This window comes from Chelonia mydas, chromosome 10 (genome assembly GCF_015237465.2).
Source record: "Chelonia mydas isolate rCheMyd1 chromosome 10, rCheMyd1.pri.v2, whole genome shotgun sequence".
Lineage (NCBI taxonomy): Eukaryota > Metazoa > Chordata > Testudines > Cheloniidae > Chelonia > Chelonia mydas.
Genome location: NC_051250.2, coordinates 63,716,314 through 63,736,748, shown reverse-complemented (window position 1 = coordinate 63,736,748; position 20,435 = coordinate 63,716,314). Strand labels below are relative to the sequence as shown.

Genomic DNA, 20,435 nt, shown 5'->3' with positions numbered 1-20,435 from the left:
CTATAATTGGCAATTGTCTCCTGCAGGATTCCTTTAGAAATGCTTCAGCCCACTGTTTCAGACATTACAATTGCAATTGTGGTCTCACAAACACTTCATTATGTCAGTGTGGAATAAGAATTTTTTTTAGTGATCACAATGATGGGAAAGGAAGTATAGGCAAATATCGTGGCAGCTAAATAGAAGTTTGCTGAAGAACCTGGTATTTAAAAAAGAAGTTCCCAAGTAAGATGAGGTGCTGCATTTCATAGAGTATTCCTTTCTCATGTATTTCAAGCTCAATCTTGCACTCCGTACTCAGCCAAAAGCTCCCACTGACTTCAGTGGAAATGTTGCCTAACTAAGAACTGCATGATTGAGCCCCTTATTAGCTGCTGTGTAGCATGTCACTTTCCGTCCGGCTGAAAGCTACGTAAGTATTATCAGTACTGATTGATAGATCAGCCCCATGGGGTCCTTTTAGGGCAACTCTCTCAAACATTGTCTGTATTGGAAAAAAACCCCTCTTCTTTCTCCCTGATGTGTTAAGCCACCTCTCATGTCAGAAATATGAATCCCACCTGAGAGGGCATTGCTGCCACATGGCAGTGTGTTACTGTGAGTGAACACCCCTTGTCCAGCTGCCAAAAGACAGATTCTGAGGCTTGTGGATTGCCTTTTCGCAAATGCCCAGATGAGGTACATTTTTGTGTAAAAATTGTTCATGCAACTTATTGAGTTGGAAAATTAATTAGACTATCTAATTGATTGCACATGAATTCCTCTGAGGAATGTGTTCTATTGCCGGTACGCTTGTACAACACAGAAAATCTCAAGAAATAATTCCTATGGATTTTGACTAGAAGCTGATGACCAACTGTGCATAGAAAGTTAGAGGATGTTAGCATGAAAAAATGTTACATGAAAGTTCTTATTTATTATTTGTATTACAGTTGTGCCACGAGGTCTCAAATGAGCTCTGAGCCCTATTGTGCCAAGGGCTGTACAAACATATACTAGATCTTTGCCCCGAAGCGATTACAGTCTCATTAGGCAGAACTCACGGATTGTGTGTCTGTGAAGGAAGTACTGTTAACTCCACTTTACAGGTGGGAGACTGAAGCACAGAAAATTGTCACTTGTCCAGTGACACACAAGAAATCTGTAGCAGAGCTAGGAACTGAATTCAGGTCTCCTGAGTCCCAGCCATCTGTCTTAAACTGAGGAGCATCCTTCCTCTCTAATGATTCAGTCAGTAAGCAATTTCCAGCCTATTATGTACAGTGCTTGGTAAAACTATCACATGATACATGTACATTCGACAGGCATCTGGACCTCAGTTCCTGCATCTGTTTTTACCTGTTAGCAGGAGTACGCTATGCAGTTCATAAAATTTCCCAAACTTCTTTTATCTATAAAAAGTTTAGCAGTAGGCCATAAATAATACATTTAACTATGACAAATTTGAAAAGATATTAAGTATTATGTATTTTAAATACACTCTCATGACCACCACCATCACCCCCCACACACTCCATGGCTTTCAGTAATGTTCATATTATAAATTCCAGCCATGGCTCATTTCTCATGATGAATTAACCATGATGCATCATGCCTGGTTAAGTAGTACATTACGCTCAGTTATGTTACCCTGGAGAGAGAGAGAGAGAGAGAGAGAGAAAGGGGAGGCAGGTTAACCCGACTCTACTTGAGTGTTAGGAACTCCCACGTTGGGATTTAGCGAGGTTTCCAACACGTAGGCCTACATTTGAGATATTCTCTCCAATGCCAGGTATGAACACTAAAGTGAGATTGAATTCTATTTATACCCACAGTATCATAGTAAAATATATAGTATAGTATATACTGTACTATAAAATAAACAGTACTATATACTATAGCATAAAATATATAGTATATAGCAAAGTATACAATAAAATCAAAGCTTTTGCTTTAGTCACTTGGCCCCCCCCAACTAGTAAAGGGGGAAGGAAACACAGCACAGTCTCCCTTTCATATATGCTCTCCATTCCCAATCAAGAGGGATCTCATGCTGTTTTGTGTGGCAGCAACAGTATTCTGTGTAAGCACGCAAGGAATGAACAGAACTACATGTTCATGTCAGTGTAGTAATTGAATTTCTGCTGACAGCCTGCTTGAGCCCTCTGTTCCCCTCCCCTTCTCTCCACTCCCCTCTGAGAAAATGTTCCTATTTATTAGTTCCCATTGACATGGATTCTGGGAGCACCACTGTTCTGGATCAACTGCTTGACTCCATTAGATCCAGATGTTTTACATATTTACATTGACATATTTAAATGATTGTCCTGGCAACAAATAAAAAGTTCCACTTTGAAGGAGCTTTGGGATTTACACAGTGTGGAGGTGAGAGAAGCCTGTATTTTTTTGCAAGGAGATCTTCAAAATAACTAGCTAGGAAGCTTCCAGAACTAAACAGCAAATCATGCAGTGGACTACTTGGTATAAATTAAGATTTCCAAGCTTTTGACACTTCCCCAGGAGCAGATCATTAGTAAAATACAATTGGACCATGTCATTTATGATTGAGCCAATATGGGCCTGATTTTCAAAAGAGGCTCCTAACTTTGCAGGGGTTCTGTTTCTGGATGCAGAACTGTAGTCACTGAGCATGAAATTCTGTCCCATTAAAATCACTCAGAGTTCTGCCTTTGACTTCAGTGGAGCCAGGGTTTCACCCATAGGGATGGGTTGTCATAAGTGTTGAGCAGCGGCAGCTCCCATTGACTTCAAATGGGGTGGATGGTGCTAAGCATCTCTGAAAATGAGGATGTAGCGGTGTTATGTAAATGATTGTCTTGGCAACAAACTCTCATTGACTTCATTGAGGCCAGAATTTCACCATAGACTTCTAAAGCTGAGCACTTTAGAAACTGACATGCCCCAAATTAGTAGAGATGTTTGAAAATTTGTGTCTATATCAGTCATTTGTTTACAGCAATTAATTTTAGTGAGGAAATTAAATTTTGGCAGGTAACAATGTATGTTGTAGGCTTCCCATGGGAACGACCCCCTTCCAAGACTTAGTGGCTTGTACTGGCACCAAGCACGGGACAAATGGAATCTTAGAAACTCCACCAAGTGGTAGAAGAATTGGGGTTGGGTTTTTTGGGTGTGTGTGTGTGTGTGTGTTTTTTTTTTTTTTTTGAATGCTTAGATAAATAATAGTTTTGCAGTACCTGTTACATTAGAGTAAGGTACACATAGCTAGCAGGAAGACTAAGGAAAAGCAAATTACATCATCACAGATGTTGTACAGCATTCAGGAAATGTTAAACAATATGCTGAGAATGTGGAATTATTTTTATATACTGAATAGCAACAATAGGTCTGCCATAGTCGGTATGCATGAAAAAGCCCAAAGCCTTTTAGGAAGACTTACGATTCTACTTTAACCAATATGTCAAGTTTAACAAATATTAAATAACGGTGATCTTCGTTAAGTTGCCTACTGGGAAGTTCAGTACGATCTCCCGCCCAGCATGCATATAAAGGCAGAATTTGACCTTAAACTTGGTAACGGCCTATGGCTAAGGATTCCAGGTTTTGGTTTCTATTTTGACTGATGTTTATTTTTGGCTAACTTGATGCCTCTCTTATTCCTTAGAAAAATTGGATTTTGTAGCTTTAATATAAAGGTGATGACGTTGTGAGTTGAAATCAGTTAGTTTCATTGTCCCTGGGGTGATGAACATCCCACAGAGCAATGCTGCAGGCATCAGTCACACAGACTTGAGCTGTTTGCTGTATTTGGAACACCTGCACACACAACAGAACTTCACGAGCAGAATGCTCCCTGAACTGCATCCACTATGGCTGCTATGCATGACCAAGAAATGAATGGCTGTTAGGATCCTTCCAAAGAACATTACCACTTTCCATTTGTATCAGAGGTTAGTTTTTTCTAACCAAATATTAGTAAGTTGGAATTGGCGGTGTTTCATAGGCAGCTTCCAGTTTTTAGTGGAATCTCAGCAACTATGACTGAGCCTGAATTAAACCCCAAATGGTTATAGGTTACAATGTTATGCAGGTGGATCAGCTCCTATGCCTACAAAGAGAAAAGTAGGTGTTTCCTAATTACCATATGTAATGGAGACCTGATTTATTCTCATGCCTGTTGTACACTTTTCCCATCAAATCTCAGTGATGGTGTAATCAGAGTTATTCAGTCTAATTAGAGTATCATTACTACAGGCATTCGTTGTTAAAATACATGCTAAAATGAACGCCACCTTGATGGCTAAACATGAACCAGATTGATCTCAGTTATACCAATGTAAATACAGAATAACTTCATTGATGTCAGAGTTACTCCATATTTGCAGCACTGTAAATGAGGTCAGAATCTGGTCCCATGACACAAAGGGTCGTGCAGTGCTGCTGAGTGCTGTTAGCTGCTGAGTTGAATGCACCATATTGGTGTCTGATGTGATTTGTTTATATATCAGTTTAAGTTTATAAGACGCTCTGAGACCTTTTGGTATGCAAAGTGCAATGTGGATATAAAACCATGATCAAGGTCACACTGTGAAGATGAAATAGAATATTTGTATATTATTTATTATTGTCTCCAAATAGTGTTTTTGGTGCATTTAGCCAACCAGTTACTGCATGGAATTATATAAGTTTCCACTACCTTATGCAAAAAATAGTGATAGTTTATTGCTTATTGGCACTGATAATTGAATAAATTGAGTAATGAAGGACTTCAATTTTACAGCAGATCAGATCTGTGACTAATCAAACTTTTCTGAAATGCTTAGATTTTTAACGTGAAAATCTGTACAAGTGCCTGGCAGAACAGAGTTGGATGGGTGAGTGTGTGCTGTGTGTCAGAGAGAGTCCACATTCCAGTACACTCTGCATGCTTATTATTTCTGCATAGGGGAAACTTTTCCATAGCCATGATTTCCCTTGAGTGCTGATTCCATTTTGTTATGGTAAAGAGGGAGAGACTTTCTCCTCCCAAGCCAACTGCTTTTTTGGCAGCCATTAGAATGGGGTAGGAAGAGATTGGCGATTGCTCTGATGTCACTAAGGAACTGCCAGAAGTCTAGAAATCCTGCACTATGAGAGAGGATCACAAAAGCGATTATATATATATATATATATAAAGCTGTCAAGGTTCCTTCCCCACTCTGAACTCTAGGGTACAGATGTGGGGACCTGCATGAAAACCTCCTAAGCTTACTTTCACCAGCTTAGGTTAAAACTTCCCCAAGGTACAAATTAATTTTATCCTTTGACCCTGGATTTCCACTGCCACCACCAGACTTTAACTGGGTTTACTGGGAAACGTAGTTTGGACATGTCTTTCCCTCCAAAATCCTCCCAACCCTTGCACCCCACTCCCTGGGGAAGGTTTGGTAAAAATCCTCACCAATTTGCATAGGTGACCACAGACCCAAACCTTTGGATCTGAGAACAATGAAAAAGCATTCAGTTTTCTTACAAGAAGACTTTTAATAGAAGTAAAGGAATCACCTCTGTAAAATCAGGATGGTAGATACCTTACAGGGTAATTAGATTCAAAACATAGAGAATCTCTCTAGACAAAACCTTAAGTTACAAAAAAGGTACAGGACAGGAATAGTCATTCTATTCAGCACAGTTCTTTTCTCAGCCATTTAAAGAAATCATAATCTAACACGTACCTAGCTAGATTACTTACTAAAAGTTCTAAGACTCCATTCCTGTTCTATCCCCGGCAAAAGCAGCATACAGACAGACACAGACCCTTTGTTTCTCTCCCTTCTCACAGCTTTTGAAAGTATCTTGTCTCCTCATTGGTCATTTTGGTCAGGTGCCAGCGAGGTTACCTTTAGCTTCTTAACCCTTTACAGGTGAGAGGCTTTTTCCTCTGGCCAGGAGGGATTTTAAAGGGCTTTACCGTTCCCTTTATATTTATGGCAAATGCAAGCATACACCTATCAAAAAATTTCCTTACCACATTTATTGCTATCACTTTAAATTATCCAATCTGAAATACATATTCTAATTTCTTTCCCACCATTTCCATTGTGCGTTCACTCTTTGCATTTCACTTAGCTTGGATGTTGAAACTGGCCAGTTCCCTTTGTCTCACCTCCCCCTTTTCTTTGTAATCCATTTTATTTCTGGACTGGGTCTCATCCCAGCACACTACAGTCGCATTTGGCTTCACCACACTGCTGAGGAATATGTATATTTAAAAAAAGAAACGAAGAGAACATTCTCGGGTTTTTTTTACAAAAATTAGCCCACACCTTTTTTAAAGAAATCGCAGACGTATTCCTTTTAGTTCTGGGTGTTATACTGTCTTTGTAAGAGCATTTCCTCTCCTCTTTCCCTCTCTCCCTGCACCCAGAGATTGCTCTATTTAATCTACTGTAGCTCATTAGGATCTATTTTTCTTACACAGGTTGCACTGCTTTTGGATAGTCAAAACTATTTTCTAGTCAGTATCCTTTGGAGCCAAATAGAAAAACAGACCCAAAAAGTTAGTCTACTAGTGTTGTCTTTACCTTGCTGTTTAATAGTTAATATCTGTGGTGAGTTAGGAGAGTTTCTATAACGTGGCACTTCTTAAGAACTCTTTTTAAAAAGAAGTAATAACTGCAGCCAACTTGTTCTTTTTAAGTGGAACTTCCAGACTATTTAAATTGAACCCATTCTCCTTAATAATCATCCGGGCTCGACAGTAAATATGTCACCAAAATTTTTATTCTTTGCAAAAGGGAGGAGAGAAAAAAATCAGTTTGAATTTTATTTCATTATTGTTATAATCTTTTGAGAAGAACTGAAAAAATGAAAAGCTACAACAGAGCATTCCTTTTCAGGATTTACAGGAAATGGGGGTGAGGGGAAGAATGTGTCAGGTAACTGATTATTCAGAAATGCGAAGTTCTCCGTTTAGTTGCATTGCTTACTGTTTTCTTCATCATGAAAAAGAATAAAATGTGGTAACAATTTTCTGTATTTTGGACTACTGCTGCACATAATTGGGACCAACAGAGCTAAAGCCTTGATTTTGGTGAAATGCTTAGTCTGCATGTTGGATTAAAATGTGTGCAACAAATCACTCAAATTCTATAATAATTGTTGAATATTATTTTTTATTTTATTACTTTACTTTTCAGTGAAAGACTTTGAGAAGTGGGTCAGTTGCAAGAACAAAACTGGCATGAAAAGAGTTGTGTATTTGCTCTTGAACATGGATTGCCAAAATACTTTTTTAAATGGTCAGCCTGATTTGTTCTGTACATCAAATGCAGCTGATAAAAGATAGAGTTAGGCTTATGTGGATAATAAACTATTATTTAAAAGTCCTGTTCTTTAACCAGTACCCAGGAGTACTAGATAGCATTTGCTAGATAGACATGTTAAAAAGATCATCTTGCAAAGATGGATTTTTGAAGAAGCTTACAGAATGGAAAATAAATTTAGGTTAAACTGTGCCAGCAAGGCAATATATGACTACAGTACGAGCAACAAGCAAAGGTGGGGGAGACATGGGGAAATGGGGTCACTGAAGTTATAAATTATGGGATGACATTTGTGGTGCTGCAGTATATGAAGCAGTAAACAACTTTTGTGGCTGATTAAATGCTGAAGTTAAACAGAGCAATATAATAACAGCAAAAGCAGCTTATTGCAAGTACTGTGAGTGCCAACATCATGATCATTATTCCTATTACATGACTAAGGAAAATAATGAGAGGCAGCTAAGCATACTAAGAAATAGTGTTAAAAATATTTACAAAATGTTGTTGTTTTCTGTTCTCATGAAAGCCCCCTGCTGCTTCTACCATGGATTTTCCAGTAATGATACATTTTAGGGTTTGGCTAGGATGAGTGTATGCCAGAGAGTGTGAGTGTTAAACAGTGAATATTTTTTTGAGGAAATGGCCCATTTTGAAAAAGGAGTGTTGTGGTTGGATGCAGTTATCATGTAGCAGAATTTCAGTGTCACCTGTGAAGGGAGAACCCTTGTAATTGGGTGCTCTGGGGCTGATTGGTTGAAATTCTTCTTGTCACATAGTTTGATACACTATTAAAGGGACAACTTTATACAAAATAGCAAGCTAGATGATGAAAGGCAGGAACTCTTGAGTCTTAGGTCTGCTTGCTGACTCAGTCTGTGAAGTTAGGTGAGTCACATAACCAAGTTAAAAGTGCTATATACAGTGGTAGCATACAAGCAACTGACAGGGACATTGTGTAAGGGAAGCAGGAACACAGTGTAGTTGCCTTCCCCACCTCTCTACTGCAGTGAAATATATTAGAATGCATTATTTGGGTTTTTTTGCGAGGGGTGTGTGTGTGTATATAATATTCATTTAAAAAAAATACAAGCTCTCCCTCCTCTATCATAGGACCTTGAGCATTTCTGAGATATTTAGGAGCACTCTGAGAGACTCAAGAGCACTGCAAATTTGAGGCCCAACTCCTAACTTTTGTTTTCTTTAACTGTCCACAGCTATGTTCCAGTTTACTACTATGCTCAGTCTTCTGTCACTTTCCCATCAGTTCTTGTACCCATAGTAATTTGTAGAATGAAGTCTAATCTTGTTTTAGTCATAGCACACACATTGCCTTCTGGAAAGAGGCACGTTGTGACCTTCTCTGTCATGTATAAATTTATAGCTCCTCCTTTTGTTTATAATTTTTATAACGGTTTGGATTCGAAATAATTGGAGACTGATGGATGAATTTATGTCATTTTGTTCCTTACATGCAGTTCTGTTACTCTTTGAGTTCAGGAAGGAGACAGTAGTGACTGAAATACTGTGGAACATGGGGTAACTGAAACAGTGTTTCTCTGTTAATATTGTAGTTGGTGGGAGGTAAGTGTATATTAAAAGTGAAAGTGAGGCAACTAGTATTTTAAGTTGTATTGGTCTTGAAGGCCTGCTCAGCACAAATATATACTCATAACAGGTGGCTGCTCAGTTCAAGACTTCTAGAAAAGTAAGTCAGTTAAGAAATTAGCCCCACAGATGTGTAATAGTAAAGTATTGGTGTATGCATAAGGGAGCTGTGTATCGATAGACTATTGACACACACTCTGCTGTGGCAAATGGTTATGCTTCTGTATAACACATGCCCCGTGCTCTATATAAACTACAATATTAATACACAAAACAACAGTTTGGAACATGAATACTGCAGTTTATGGGGCAAACTCAATATTTTTTCCAAGTAAGCTTCTATGGTTAGGTGGAGTTATTAATGCTTTATACTGGTTTTGAGAGAAAAATCACATCCATATAGTTATTTGCATTTAATTTTCTTGGTTTTTTTCAAGAAAAAGAAAAGAGAAAATAAGAAACCACCTATATTTTATTTGTAAGGTTTCACCCCCACAGAGTAATTTCCCTCTAAGTTAAGAGCAAGTGGAAATAGAGTGGGTCTCTACTCTGTATGTAACCTTAACATCATCTATTAGAGTGAACAGTACAATAAACCAATGGATTAAATATCTGCATCTTCTTGACAGCAGAGTCACAAACAACAAAATAGATAAAATACGGATTCTTCAGAACAATATTATTGCTTGTGGAATGCATATATTGCCCATTCCTACAATCTTTGGGCCAAATCCTACAATCTTTACTCAAGCAAAATTCCCGTTGAGTTCTTTGGGAGCTTTGTCTGAACAAGAGTAGAAGAATTTGGCCCCATGTTTTTACTGGTAGAGGCAATTACAACCACCCAGAGAAACCTTCTTGTAGGTTCCATTCTTTGTGGGGTGTCAGTAGCATCTGTTTTAATTAGAGTAAATATATTGCCCCGCATCATAGGCCTTGCCACACGAGATTGTTTACAGACTGGTGTTCGTTCTTACAGAATACATGTAGTTCTCTAAAATTAATTTGCCAGAAATGCTACTTCTGTGCTGCTGCATTTCTGATGCTAATTAATTCATTACAGGAAGCATTGTGTGCTTGCAAGGTCACCAGGGTTAGATTTATCTTGGCATGAGCATTTAGCTGAGATCTTTCAGTAGGAAGAGTCAAGTTAAGTACTTTTTTCAGTGATCTTTCCTCTTGCTGTCATAAAGCAGGGTTCTTACTGAGATATCCAGTGATTGATAGATTTTCAGAGACTTTAAGGTGAGAAGGGACCATTATGATTGTCTAGTCTGACCTCCTGCACAATGCAGGCCACAGAATCTCAGCCACCCACTCCTGTAAGAAACCCCTAGCCTATGTCTGAGCTATTGAAGTCCTCAAATCATGGTTTAAAGACTTCAAGGTGCAGAGAATTCTCCAGCAAGTGACCCGTGCCCCACGCTGCAGAGGCAGGCAAAAAAACCCCCAGGGCCTCTGCCAATCTGCCCTGGAGGAAAATTCCTTCTCGACCCCAAATATGGCGATCAGCTAAACCCTGAGCATGTGGGCAAGATTCACCAGCCAGGCAGCCAGGAAAGAATTCTCTGTAGTAACTCAGATCTCACCCTATCTAACATCCCATCACAGGCCATTGGGCATATTTACTGCTAATAGTCAAAGATCAATTAATTGCCAAAATTAGGCTATCCCATCATACCATCTCTTCCATAAACTTATCAAGCTTAGTCTTGAAGCCAGATATGTTTTTCGCCCCCACTGCTCCCCTTGGAAGGCTGTTCCAGAACTTCACTCCTCTGATGGTTAGAAACCTTCATCTAATTTCAAGTCTAAACTTCCTTGTGGCCAGTTTATATCCATTTGTTCTTGTGTCCACATTGGTACTGAGCTTAAATAATTCCTCTCCCTCCCTGGTATTTATCCCTCTGATATATTTATGGAGAGAAATCATATATCCCCTCAGCCCTCTTTTGGTTTGGCTAAACAAGCCAAGCTCTTTGAGTCTCCTTTCATAAGACAGGTTTTCCATTCCTTGGATAATCCTAGTAGCCCTTCTCTGTACCTGTTCTAGTTTGAATTCATCCTTCGTAAACATGGGAGGCCAGAACTGCACACAATATTCCAGATGAGATCTCACCAGTGCCTTGTATAACGGTACTAACATCTCCTTATCTCTACTGGAAATACCTCGCCTGATGCATCCCAAGGCCGCATTAGCTTTTTTCATGGCCATATCACATTGGCGGCTCATAGTCATCCTGTGATCAACCAATACTCCGAGGTCCTTCTCCTCCTCTGTTACTTCCAAGTGATGCGTACCCAGCTTATAACAAAATTTTCTGTTATTAATCGCTAAATGCATGACCTTGCACTTTTCACTATTAAATTTCGTCCTATTACTATTACTCCAGTTTACAAGGTCATCCAGATCTTCCTGTATGATATCCTGGTCTTTCTCTGTATTGGCAATACCTCCCAGCTTTGTGTCATCCGAAACTTTATTAGCACATTCCCACTTTTTGTGCTAGTGATTCTCACTAGTGTTTACAATAGAGATGGGCTCAAGCCACAAATTTTGAATGTTCCATGGGCACATTTTGAATGTCCCAAAGCTCAGAGGTTTACAGATGCGAAGTTTTGCTTTGATCCACTAAAAAGACCAGGATTCATTTGCAAAATCAAGATCTGTATCTGTGGTTGGATTTTGAAGACCCTCAACATATGGATTCAAAGTTTTGATTCCATCCCATTTCTAGATTGCAGCACTGATGTATTTGATGCTGATCTTATTTAAAGTTTGCATCTGATCTGGAATCTTTGCTACAATCAAGACCATCATGATCCCATCTTCAAATCATCACAGATATACACAAATAGAAGATTAAAAGAGGACTCGTGTTATATTGTTACAGGTGTTCAAAACAATTTAAAAGTAACATATAAACATAAGATGTTTGTTAAAGCATCTGTACTTGTCTCAGAAGTAATCATGGACCTGGAAGTCTTTTGTGGCTTAAAATTGAGGGAAGAGACTCTAAATAATCCAAGGTAATACTTTTTGCTTTAGAATCTAAACTTTCCAACCCTATCAAGAAAGAATGTTTTGCCAAAGAGTCACAACTGTAACAGATAGCAGCAGTGTGAATGCTGTAGTAAATACTATGTGGTCATTGGTTTCAAGCTCTTTAACAGTACGTGATAGCATAATTATGTAGTTACAGCTTTGTAACATCAGCTAAGTTAATGGGAGTTTTTTAGCCTGGGTAAGCACTGCAGGATCAGGTCGCAACTTTGGGAATTCTATCATGTCATGAATCTTCTTTGTACCAGTCTAGGTAAATGTAGTATTTACCATGATAGTTAGATAATAGACATAAGGATATTTTTAGTATTAATTCTTTGAAAAATAAAATACTCGGTGTACTCCCACCTCCCAATAAAGATTCAGTTTTCAAAAGTAGTCTCTAAATTTGTTGCTGTGATTTTAGAGACACAGCTAATTTGCATGCCCTGAATTTGCATGCTCTGAATTTGTGCTTACAAAATTGCAGGCCCAAGATATGAAACTGGGTTGAGGCCTCTTGAAAATTTGACCCAAAGTAGTAAATTCCAACTTTGTGTGTTGGACAGTTGAGGTACAGTATAGAATTTTTTTTTTACTCAGTCAGATCAAAACTGTCCTGCATTGTTTGGAATCCCTTCTAGATTTCTAGGGATTCTCTTGTGTTCCCTTTCTTTCCTATCCAACCTTTTGGCTTGTGTTCCCTTTCTCTCCCCCAAAATAAATGATGCTGCCACATACTTCTAGACAAGGACTGGATGAAATTCCTTTTGGAATCCATCAACTTTTCTTTTCAACTGATGGGGATACTCTTGAGCAATGCAAATACTTCCCTCTTCCACAGAACTGGATGTGTGGCTATAGCACACTCAGCCTCTGCCGTTCCAGGGAGAAGGGGACTGGGACAAAAAAATGAAACTATCTCTCATGTAGCACCTACCATCATATTACTGTTCGCTGCATTTTAATTATCTAGTAAATTAAATGCTCATCCTTTTACTAGTAACTAGAGTCCTGATCAAAGTCCTGGCCCTTTTAGGGTGAATTCAGTTGAAAAACGCTAAGTTCCTGTAAAGGACAGGATGAATATAGGCTACAAATACCATTGATGTGAAAGGCAAAAATAGAAATTTCTCCCTGTATGCTGTAATAGTATATTGAAGATATTTCCTGATATTGTTCTTCCATTATTTTGTTTTTCTCCTTGATCCTCCTTGCGTTGTTTCAGAAACCTGGGTTGGTGACACTGTAACATGGAAATCAGTAGGTGTTTTCTTCCTTCTTCTGATACTTTTGTAACAAATTATTCACTGACCAGATTCCAAGTGTTAAGTAACTCCTTCTCTTTTGACATGTTTCCTTGTATGCTTGGTGAGATTGATTTAACAGTTCTTGATCATTGGCTAGCTGTAGTAGTACATGGAATATTTCATTTACTCTGACCTTTGTAGACTTCGTTTTTCTACCTAGTGCTCTAAAGTGTACAATCCTCTTCTTTCTCCACCCTGCTTCACAATGGACTAAAGCAAACTCCTTCTCCCAGTTTACTTCTTTAGTATGACTTAAGTCTTCTTAGTCTCATCTTCAACTAAAATATAAAGGTAATTTTCAAAGCCGTTCATGTGCATTTAGATACATGTGACTCCAATGAACATCAGTGGCGGTATTTCCTTGTGAAATTGTATATTGATTTTGAAGGGCTCTAGTACTTTATAATCAGAGCCCCAATGTGGAAAAGGGGTCTTTACTTGTACAGATGGTTTTTAAATCAGTGGTCCTAACATAAAATTGGAGGCGGGTCTGGCGGCTTTAGCTATCAGCCATTCCTGAAACTATCCACACATCTACATGGACTGTCATCAAGTATAATGCAGGATGAGGCCCTTAGTTTGAACCATTGTCCTCTAAGGCTGGGGCAAAGTCTCTGCATGAGAATTCCCGCCAACTTAAGGATGGTAACTCCTGTGAGTAAGGCAAGCAGGATTTCACCTCTGGTCCTTAGACTGATTTGAATTTTAAAATCAATGCTCCAGTCATTTAAAATTTACTTTTAAACAATACGTTTACATTTAAGAAAGACAAACTGTACTTGCAGACATCAAGAATAATGTTATTTGAGCACTTAAAGACCCCAGGGTGATGCATATCCAGGTGTTGTAGTTGTTGCAGATGGCCTAATGCTCTGAGTCGCATTGGGCAATGCCATCCAGTCTGTACTTGGACCAATTATCGATATTTATCACGGTGCTGCATTTTGGTCCAAGTCTGTCAACGGTACGTATTTCAGAAGCCAATGTGGTGGCTTGATGAACACAAGGAATCTTTTAAAGAAATACATACAATTGTCTAGGTGCTGTAGTCAGAGCAGGAGAGACCCATTGCAACACAACCTCATTCCTTCCCTGTGACTTAATGGGCCAGATCTTCAGCTCATGTAAATTGGCCTAACTCCATTGATTTCAGTATTCTTTTTGTGACAATGTCTGAGAGCACAAGTGCTGTTACAGTTGCCATCCTTTTATGAACTCCCTTTAAGGCAAGCCTGAACCTATGACAAGCTCATTTAAGGAGATTGAGCCTATATAGGCAGTTAATGGAAGAACGAGCACCGGAGCCTGATAAAAGGCTATCAAGACTCAGTTGCAGGTAGGTGCTCACACAAAGAGAAGCTCTCCTAAGGGAAAGTCGCTCCCAGAGAAGTTCAAGCCCCCCCAAAAATGGGACTGTATAACCCCCTGAACCCAAGGGGAGAGATTTTTTTTCAGGTTGATTTGAATTTAATAAAACAATACCCCTGCTGGGGTTCTACATCTTATACCCATTTGGATGGGGTGGAATTCTTAAGGGGCCCTGAGAGAAGGGAAACTAAGGCAACGAGTGTCTATGACACCACACTAGGTCAGGAGGGAGTGCTACAGGGCAGGCATGTTCTGAGACAAACTGTCATTGGAACTGGCTTATGCAAATAACTAGTAGATACATGAAAGAATGTATACAATTGTGGAATGCCCATGAAATGAATAAGGCCCTATCCAACAATCTGGTGAGCATCTGTAGTGAAGTGCTGAGTCCCATCAACTAGAGTTAGGTGAAAATGTTTGTGTTTTCAACAGCAAATGTTTGCAAAATTAAAATATATTTTAAAAGGGTGGTTTTTTCTTCTGTTTTTCAAGCAGCTTATAAAAAGGGTCATATTTTTCAAAAATTTAAGTGAAAATTTTCAATGAAAACTTTTGAATTTTTTTCTTATTTTTTACCTGGCATTTTTCAACTAGCTTTACTCTCAAATCCTAACTAAGGGCTTGATCATGCAGACCCTTTGCTCATTGAAGTAGCTGCATTGACTTGACTTGAGCTCGGATGGAATGTGAGGAAGAGTTTGCGGGATCAAGACCCAAGTCAGTGAGAGCTGAGTTCTTGTAGAAGAATGCCCAGGATTTATAACCTCTTGAAATCAGCATGATTTACAAAGCCAAACATGTTATTTTAAAGGAATGTAAATAGTGTGAGTGATATAAGTATAGGTTTCAGAGTAGCAGCCATGTTAGTCTGTATTCACAAAAAGAAAAGGAGTACTTGTGGCACCTTAGAGACTAACAAATTTATTTGAGCATAAGCTTTCATGAGCTACAGCTCACTTCATTGGATGCATTCAGTGGAAAATACAGTGGGGAGATTTATATACACAGAGAATATGAAACAGTGGGTGTTACCGTACATAGTGTAATGAGAGTGATCAGGTAAGGTGAGCTCTTACCAGCAGGAGAGCGGGGGACACACACACAAGTTTGTATGTGTTAGGTATACTTTGTCCGGCCTCTGCATGGGGACGGGCCTAGACTAGATGGCCTTTTGAGGTCCCTTCTAGCCCTACATATCTGTGATTTTATAATGTCTTTACCTGTTCTACAATTACAGTTTCTTCTAATATTTTGAATGGAACTCATTTCACCTTTTTTTCTCCTAAGCATTCACCTTGTACTGTATCAGCATATATTATTAGGATCTGATCCAAAGCCGACTGATGTTAGTGATAAGAGTCTTATTGACCTCAGGGCATTGGATCAGGCCCTTCTATGAGAAACTGGAGCTGAAAAACGCATGGGTTTCTCTGTGAACACATGTTAACATGAGCATCCAAATTAATCTTTTTACTAATCCTTTTTATTGGCCTCTAGATTTTTCCATTCAAAGGTGAGGGGGGGAAGCGGGGAGTGATGAATCTTCTGTAAAAAGATGAAAATTTTATTTGACGAGTGGAGTCTGGCATGTCCCAGAGACAGCAGGAATTGGTGTTGCTATTTTGTTGTTGCCGTGGGAGAATGGAACAAAATAAAGGCTACTAATATTTTATTAACATCCCAGTTTAATTCTGTCTGTTGGATAAATGGCCTGTTCTACCATAAACAAATCAAAGTAGACATATTCCACATGCCTTCAGTCCAGCTGTAGGCAAAGTTTACCCATATGCTTGGTACGGAACATGTCTGTGTAACCGTGAAAATTATGCTTAATAAACTTCATGTAGACTACATACCCTTGAGACCCGTTTAAAAACAACAGTTGTGGAAACAAACAGAACCTCTTTTATCAGTGTAATTTTAAGTACTGTGCTAAATATTAAAACAAACTTCAGTCAATTTGATGAAAAGACCTCACTGATGTTATTACTAGATATGATCCCAAGCTGCAAAGTGGATCCAAATCTAGAGCTTAGCTTCCCCAAACTGTGCGAGTCATTCAGTTTAAGGAGGGGTTTTCCTTCTGGGGCCATCTGAAATAAAGGCATGCATTAAGCAAAAAAGGCACACAAATATTCAATCAAATTTGTAACTGAACTAGCTTCAGCCATGCTCATGTGCATTATAGTGTTGGCTTTCTGTGTACAGTTGTGGGGTTGAATTTTACTGACACAGCCATTTACAGAATGGGACCTGCTTAGCTGCATTGGTGAATAACTCTGGAGACTGATTTTAAACGTACCCATGCAAAGATGCGTCCCCTTAAGGAACAAACAATACCATCTGACTTATCTGACCAGTTACAAATAAGTTTGAGCGTCTACCATTTTACAGAGGTATGCCTCATCATGATAATATCTGAGCATCTCCCGTTAAATAAAAGAAAACAACAAAACTCTCACTCCTCATCATGTGCAGGAATACCTTAAAAAGTAGTGGAATTATTTTTCTTCTTCTCACTTCTACCTCTCACCCAAACATATGTAGGCTCTATGAAGAGCAATGGTAAGAAAGCTAAGCCAAAGAAACGGGGCTTACATTTAGTCCTGAAAATTATGAGGAGACTTGGAGCATCTTGAATATCAAATATTCATGGTAAAGTAATCGTGATCAATCCACAGAGATGTTTATTTCGTATTCAAATATATTGACAATTAAAAATAAACTTGAGAGAAATTATGTGCCCATGGATAATCACTATGTTGGAAAGAGGGATTTTTTGGGATTTGTATGGGGTAAATTATTAGTTCTGAATTATTTACCCAGCTCTGCTTTATTATGAGTTATGTAATGTCTTTCCTTTCTTTGGTTCAGATTATAGGACTGGCCCATGCTTCACACTGGTAACCAATCAGATGTGCCAGGGACAGCTCACTGGAATAGTCTGTACAAAAACCCTTTGCTGTGCAACAGTTGGGAGAGCATGGGGCCACCCCTGTGAAATGTGTCCAGCTCAGCCTCATCCCTGCCGCCGGGGTTTCATTCCAAATATTCGCACAGGAGCCTGTCAAGGTAAGCTAGATGCAAAGCTTCACCAAGAGCTGCTAAAATTATTAATGGCTTAATCTTGATTGAGTTACATTGCTTTGTATAACCTGTCCTAAGCCATTCTCTGCTGTACGTGGGAAGAATGGAAAAACGATGTCAGATACATTACTTTATGGTTCACTGAGTGTATGATGTTCAAGTAAGTGCATTAGTAACTTAGGTCATGTGAGAGAGCAGCCAGGTTCTTAATGAATTTTTCACCGCCAGCAGCTCCTTCATTTGACTGGATAGTGGTGTTTCTCTATACACACACTGCACCTCTGAGAAGGGGTTTGTTCTGTTTCAAACTGTACTCGAGATAGACAAACAGAAAATCAAACCTGTGAGGATGATGTTCTCTCTGCTTATCTTAATTCTTTTTTTTTTTACTTCAGTTTGTTGGCATTAGGTTCATTTTGTATGTCTCGTCTTTTGAGCTACATTCATCTAACCTGGAGAAAACGGCATCCCGTGCCGTTTAAAATGCCCAAATTAAAATGCCCTATTGTACATTTTAAACAATTTTGGAGATACATTTGCATTTAGTTCAAATTGTAAAATCCACCCAGATGTTGCTTGCTTCTTTTTGAGCATGCCTCACCCTAGAAAGTCCTTACACTGCTTTTTTGGCTTTTATTCTAATACTTCCAGCTGTACAAATTCTTTTATTGTCTGGATGTCTGGCAGGAAATAGGAGAAAGTTAACAGGGGCAGCCATGTACTGAACTGGTGTGGATTATAAATTCCCAGGACTGTATCTTTGGGACTTGTTCATTTAGACCTTTCTAACATATTTTGTATTGTGAGAATAGAGAAGATAAAGATTATAAATCTATTTCTAATTTTATTTAATCATGAAATTCCTGTGAAGAACTTCAAGGCATTCCATTGCATTAAAACATTTAGACATCTTGTACCACTCGTCAAGTCCTGTCTGGTACCTGAAACAGGCCTGATATACCTCTAGATGAACACATGTTAATGCTGCTTTTGTAGGATATATGTGCCCATATTCTGACCTCTGCCATCCTAAGGCACAGTTCTCTCTCCCTGTGAAAGAGCAGGGAGAAATTGTGTAGAGGGTTGAGTGTTGAAGTCATTGACAGGTCAGGGACTGTATGTACCTAAATGTTTGACCCATGCCCCTCAGCTCTTAGGCTATGCCTTGTTACACCTCTCCATTGTTCCTGTCATGGGAATGCTGCAGAACAACCTCTGATGGTTTGTATGGTCCAGAACAAGGCTGCTTCTTCACACTGCATGTTTCTTAGCACGCAGCTACATGCAATGACAATCCAGTTTTGGCTCTGTAGGTTTGACTTGTACTTCCAGTTGATCTGTTCTCCTGTGTCCATACTTTTAACAGATCAGGTATGGAACTATATGTTATCTTTATTCTTCATGCAGTTGTATGACATCCAGTCTCTTTAAATCAGATAACTTAAATGTCTTCAGTCTTAGTGGATGTTATTTCACATCTATATTTGATCTAAATAGTAAAATGAAAGCAGGTTCAATAAAATCCAGCCTTGTTGCCACAGGTTCTCTGAAGAAAGAACAAGCCCATGATGTTCGAGAGTCAGTAAGACAAATGGACACACATTTAAGATATAAAATATAAATAAATACAAAATACAAAATTGTTGCCCACTGTTCAAATCTGCTCTTTGTCTGTCTATCTGGCATATTTTTAAAATGCAGAAAGTTAAGTTAATAAAGTGTCATGGTTGAGGTTTTAAACACTTAGAAATCAGGGGAATCAAAGATGGAGGAGGAGATGTTCAAGTGTTCAAGTAATTTACAAGCACAAATTCCATTGGCATTCTCATAGGGAATTTATCTGGGAGCTGCATGGTAGTACAAGTGCAAGGGTGGGAAGACCATTCTGAATGCTCCCACAGATGGTGGAGCTCAGGGTCCAATTTGTGCTACCATGCAGCTCCCAGAAGAATTCTCTGAGACCTCCAAGACCTCGTACTGCTGCTTTGCTCCTCCTCCCTTCCACTTTCCAGTGCAGCCATTGCTGAAAGTCACAGTCTAGCCAGACTTTTGCACCTTAATATTTATGTGCAGCCTTGCTTCGTTAAGGTTGATGTGGGGACAAAAAATGGGGATCCCTTGAAATGTTCACATTTAATTTCCTACCCACAAGCTGCCATCAATTTTGCTGTTTCATTTTCTTAAAAACAAAGATTAAATATAAGGAGGAGGGGAAAAAAGGGGAAGGAAAAAGCTACATCATTGATGTCTAGGTACATTGTTCATTAATGTCAGTCATAAATTCTTAAACCAGGTCCTAACCACCGCTTATTTAAGGGAAGTTGGCACCTTGCCCCATGGGAGTGAAGAATAAAAACTCCCCATCAATAGTAGACTGAATACCACGAAGAACAAGGGTCTCTCTCACAGGTTGTAGCTTGCAGCTCTCTGGCTCATCCAAAATTTCTGCATATGCCTCATTTGGGGATAACCTATTATACATGCTTGCCAAGATTTTCAGAAGGGGTTAGTGATTTTTGGGTGCTCAATTTGAGAAGCCTTAAAGGGGACTGATTTTCAGAGGACAGTGTTCCCTGTACTGAAAATGTCCCAAATGTTTTGAAAAAAAGAAGTAAATGTTATAGCAATAAGCTGAAAGGGTGAAACAATAATAAGCTAGCAATTTCTTACAGAAAAACATTTAGAGAATTGTAATTAATCATTCTTTCTATAATGTAATTACAAAATCAGTCTCTACATGGGCAAGAATCATAA

The 20,435-nt window shown here is 38.9% G+C and overlaps 1 protein-coding gene and 1 long non-coding RNA gene across 8 annotated transcripts in view; one reads left to right on the top strand and one right to left on the bottom strand.

Moving 5' to 3' along the window:
- FBN1 (fibrillin 1) overlaps positions 1-20,435 on the top strand; it is a 216,199-nt gene that overhangs the window by 64,915 nt on the left and 130,849 nt on the right. For all 4 annotated transcript variants that reach the window (XM_043524453.1, XM_037910538.2, XM_037910540.2 and 1 more), the window contains exon 7: positions 17,469-17,666. In XM_043524453.1, the coding sequence (XP_043380388.1) occupies positions 17,469-17,666 (198 nt within the window). The remainder of the gene's footprint in view (positions 1-17,468; positions 17,667-20,435) is intronic.
- Positions 1-20,435, bottom strand: part of LOC119567176 — a 97,269-nt gene that overhangs the window by 50,735 nt on the left and 26,099 nt on the right. The window contains exon 3 of one of the 4 annotated variants that reach the window (XR_005227036.2): positions 6,706-19,170. The exons of the other annotated variants lie outside the window; for them this stretch is intronic. This is a non-coding gene — a long non-coding RNA (uncharacterized LOC119567176). Of the gene's footprint in view, positions 1-6,705; positions 19,171-20,435 lie in introns of those variants that run through there. 4 annotated transcript variants of the gene reach the window in all.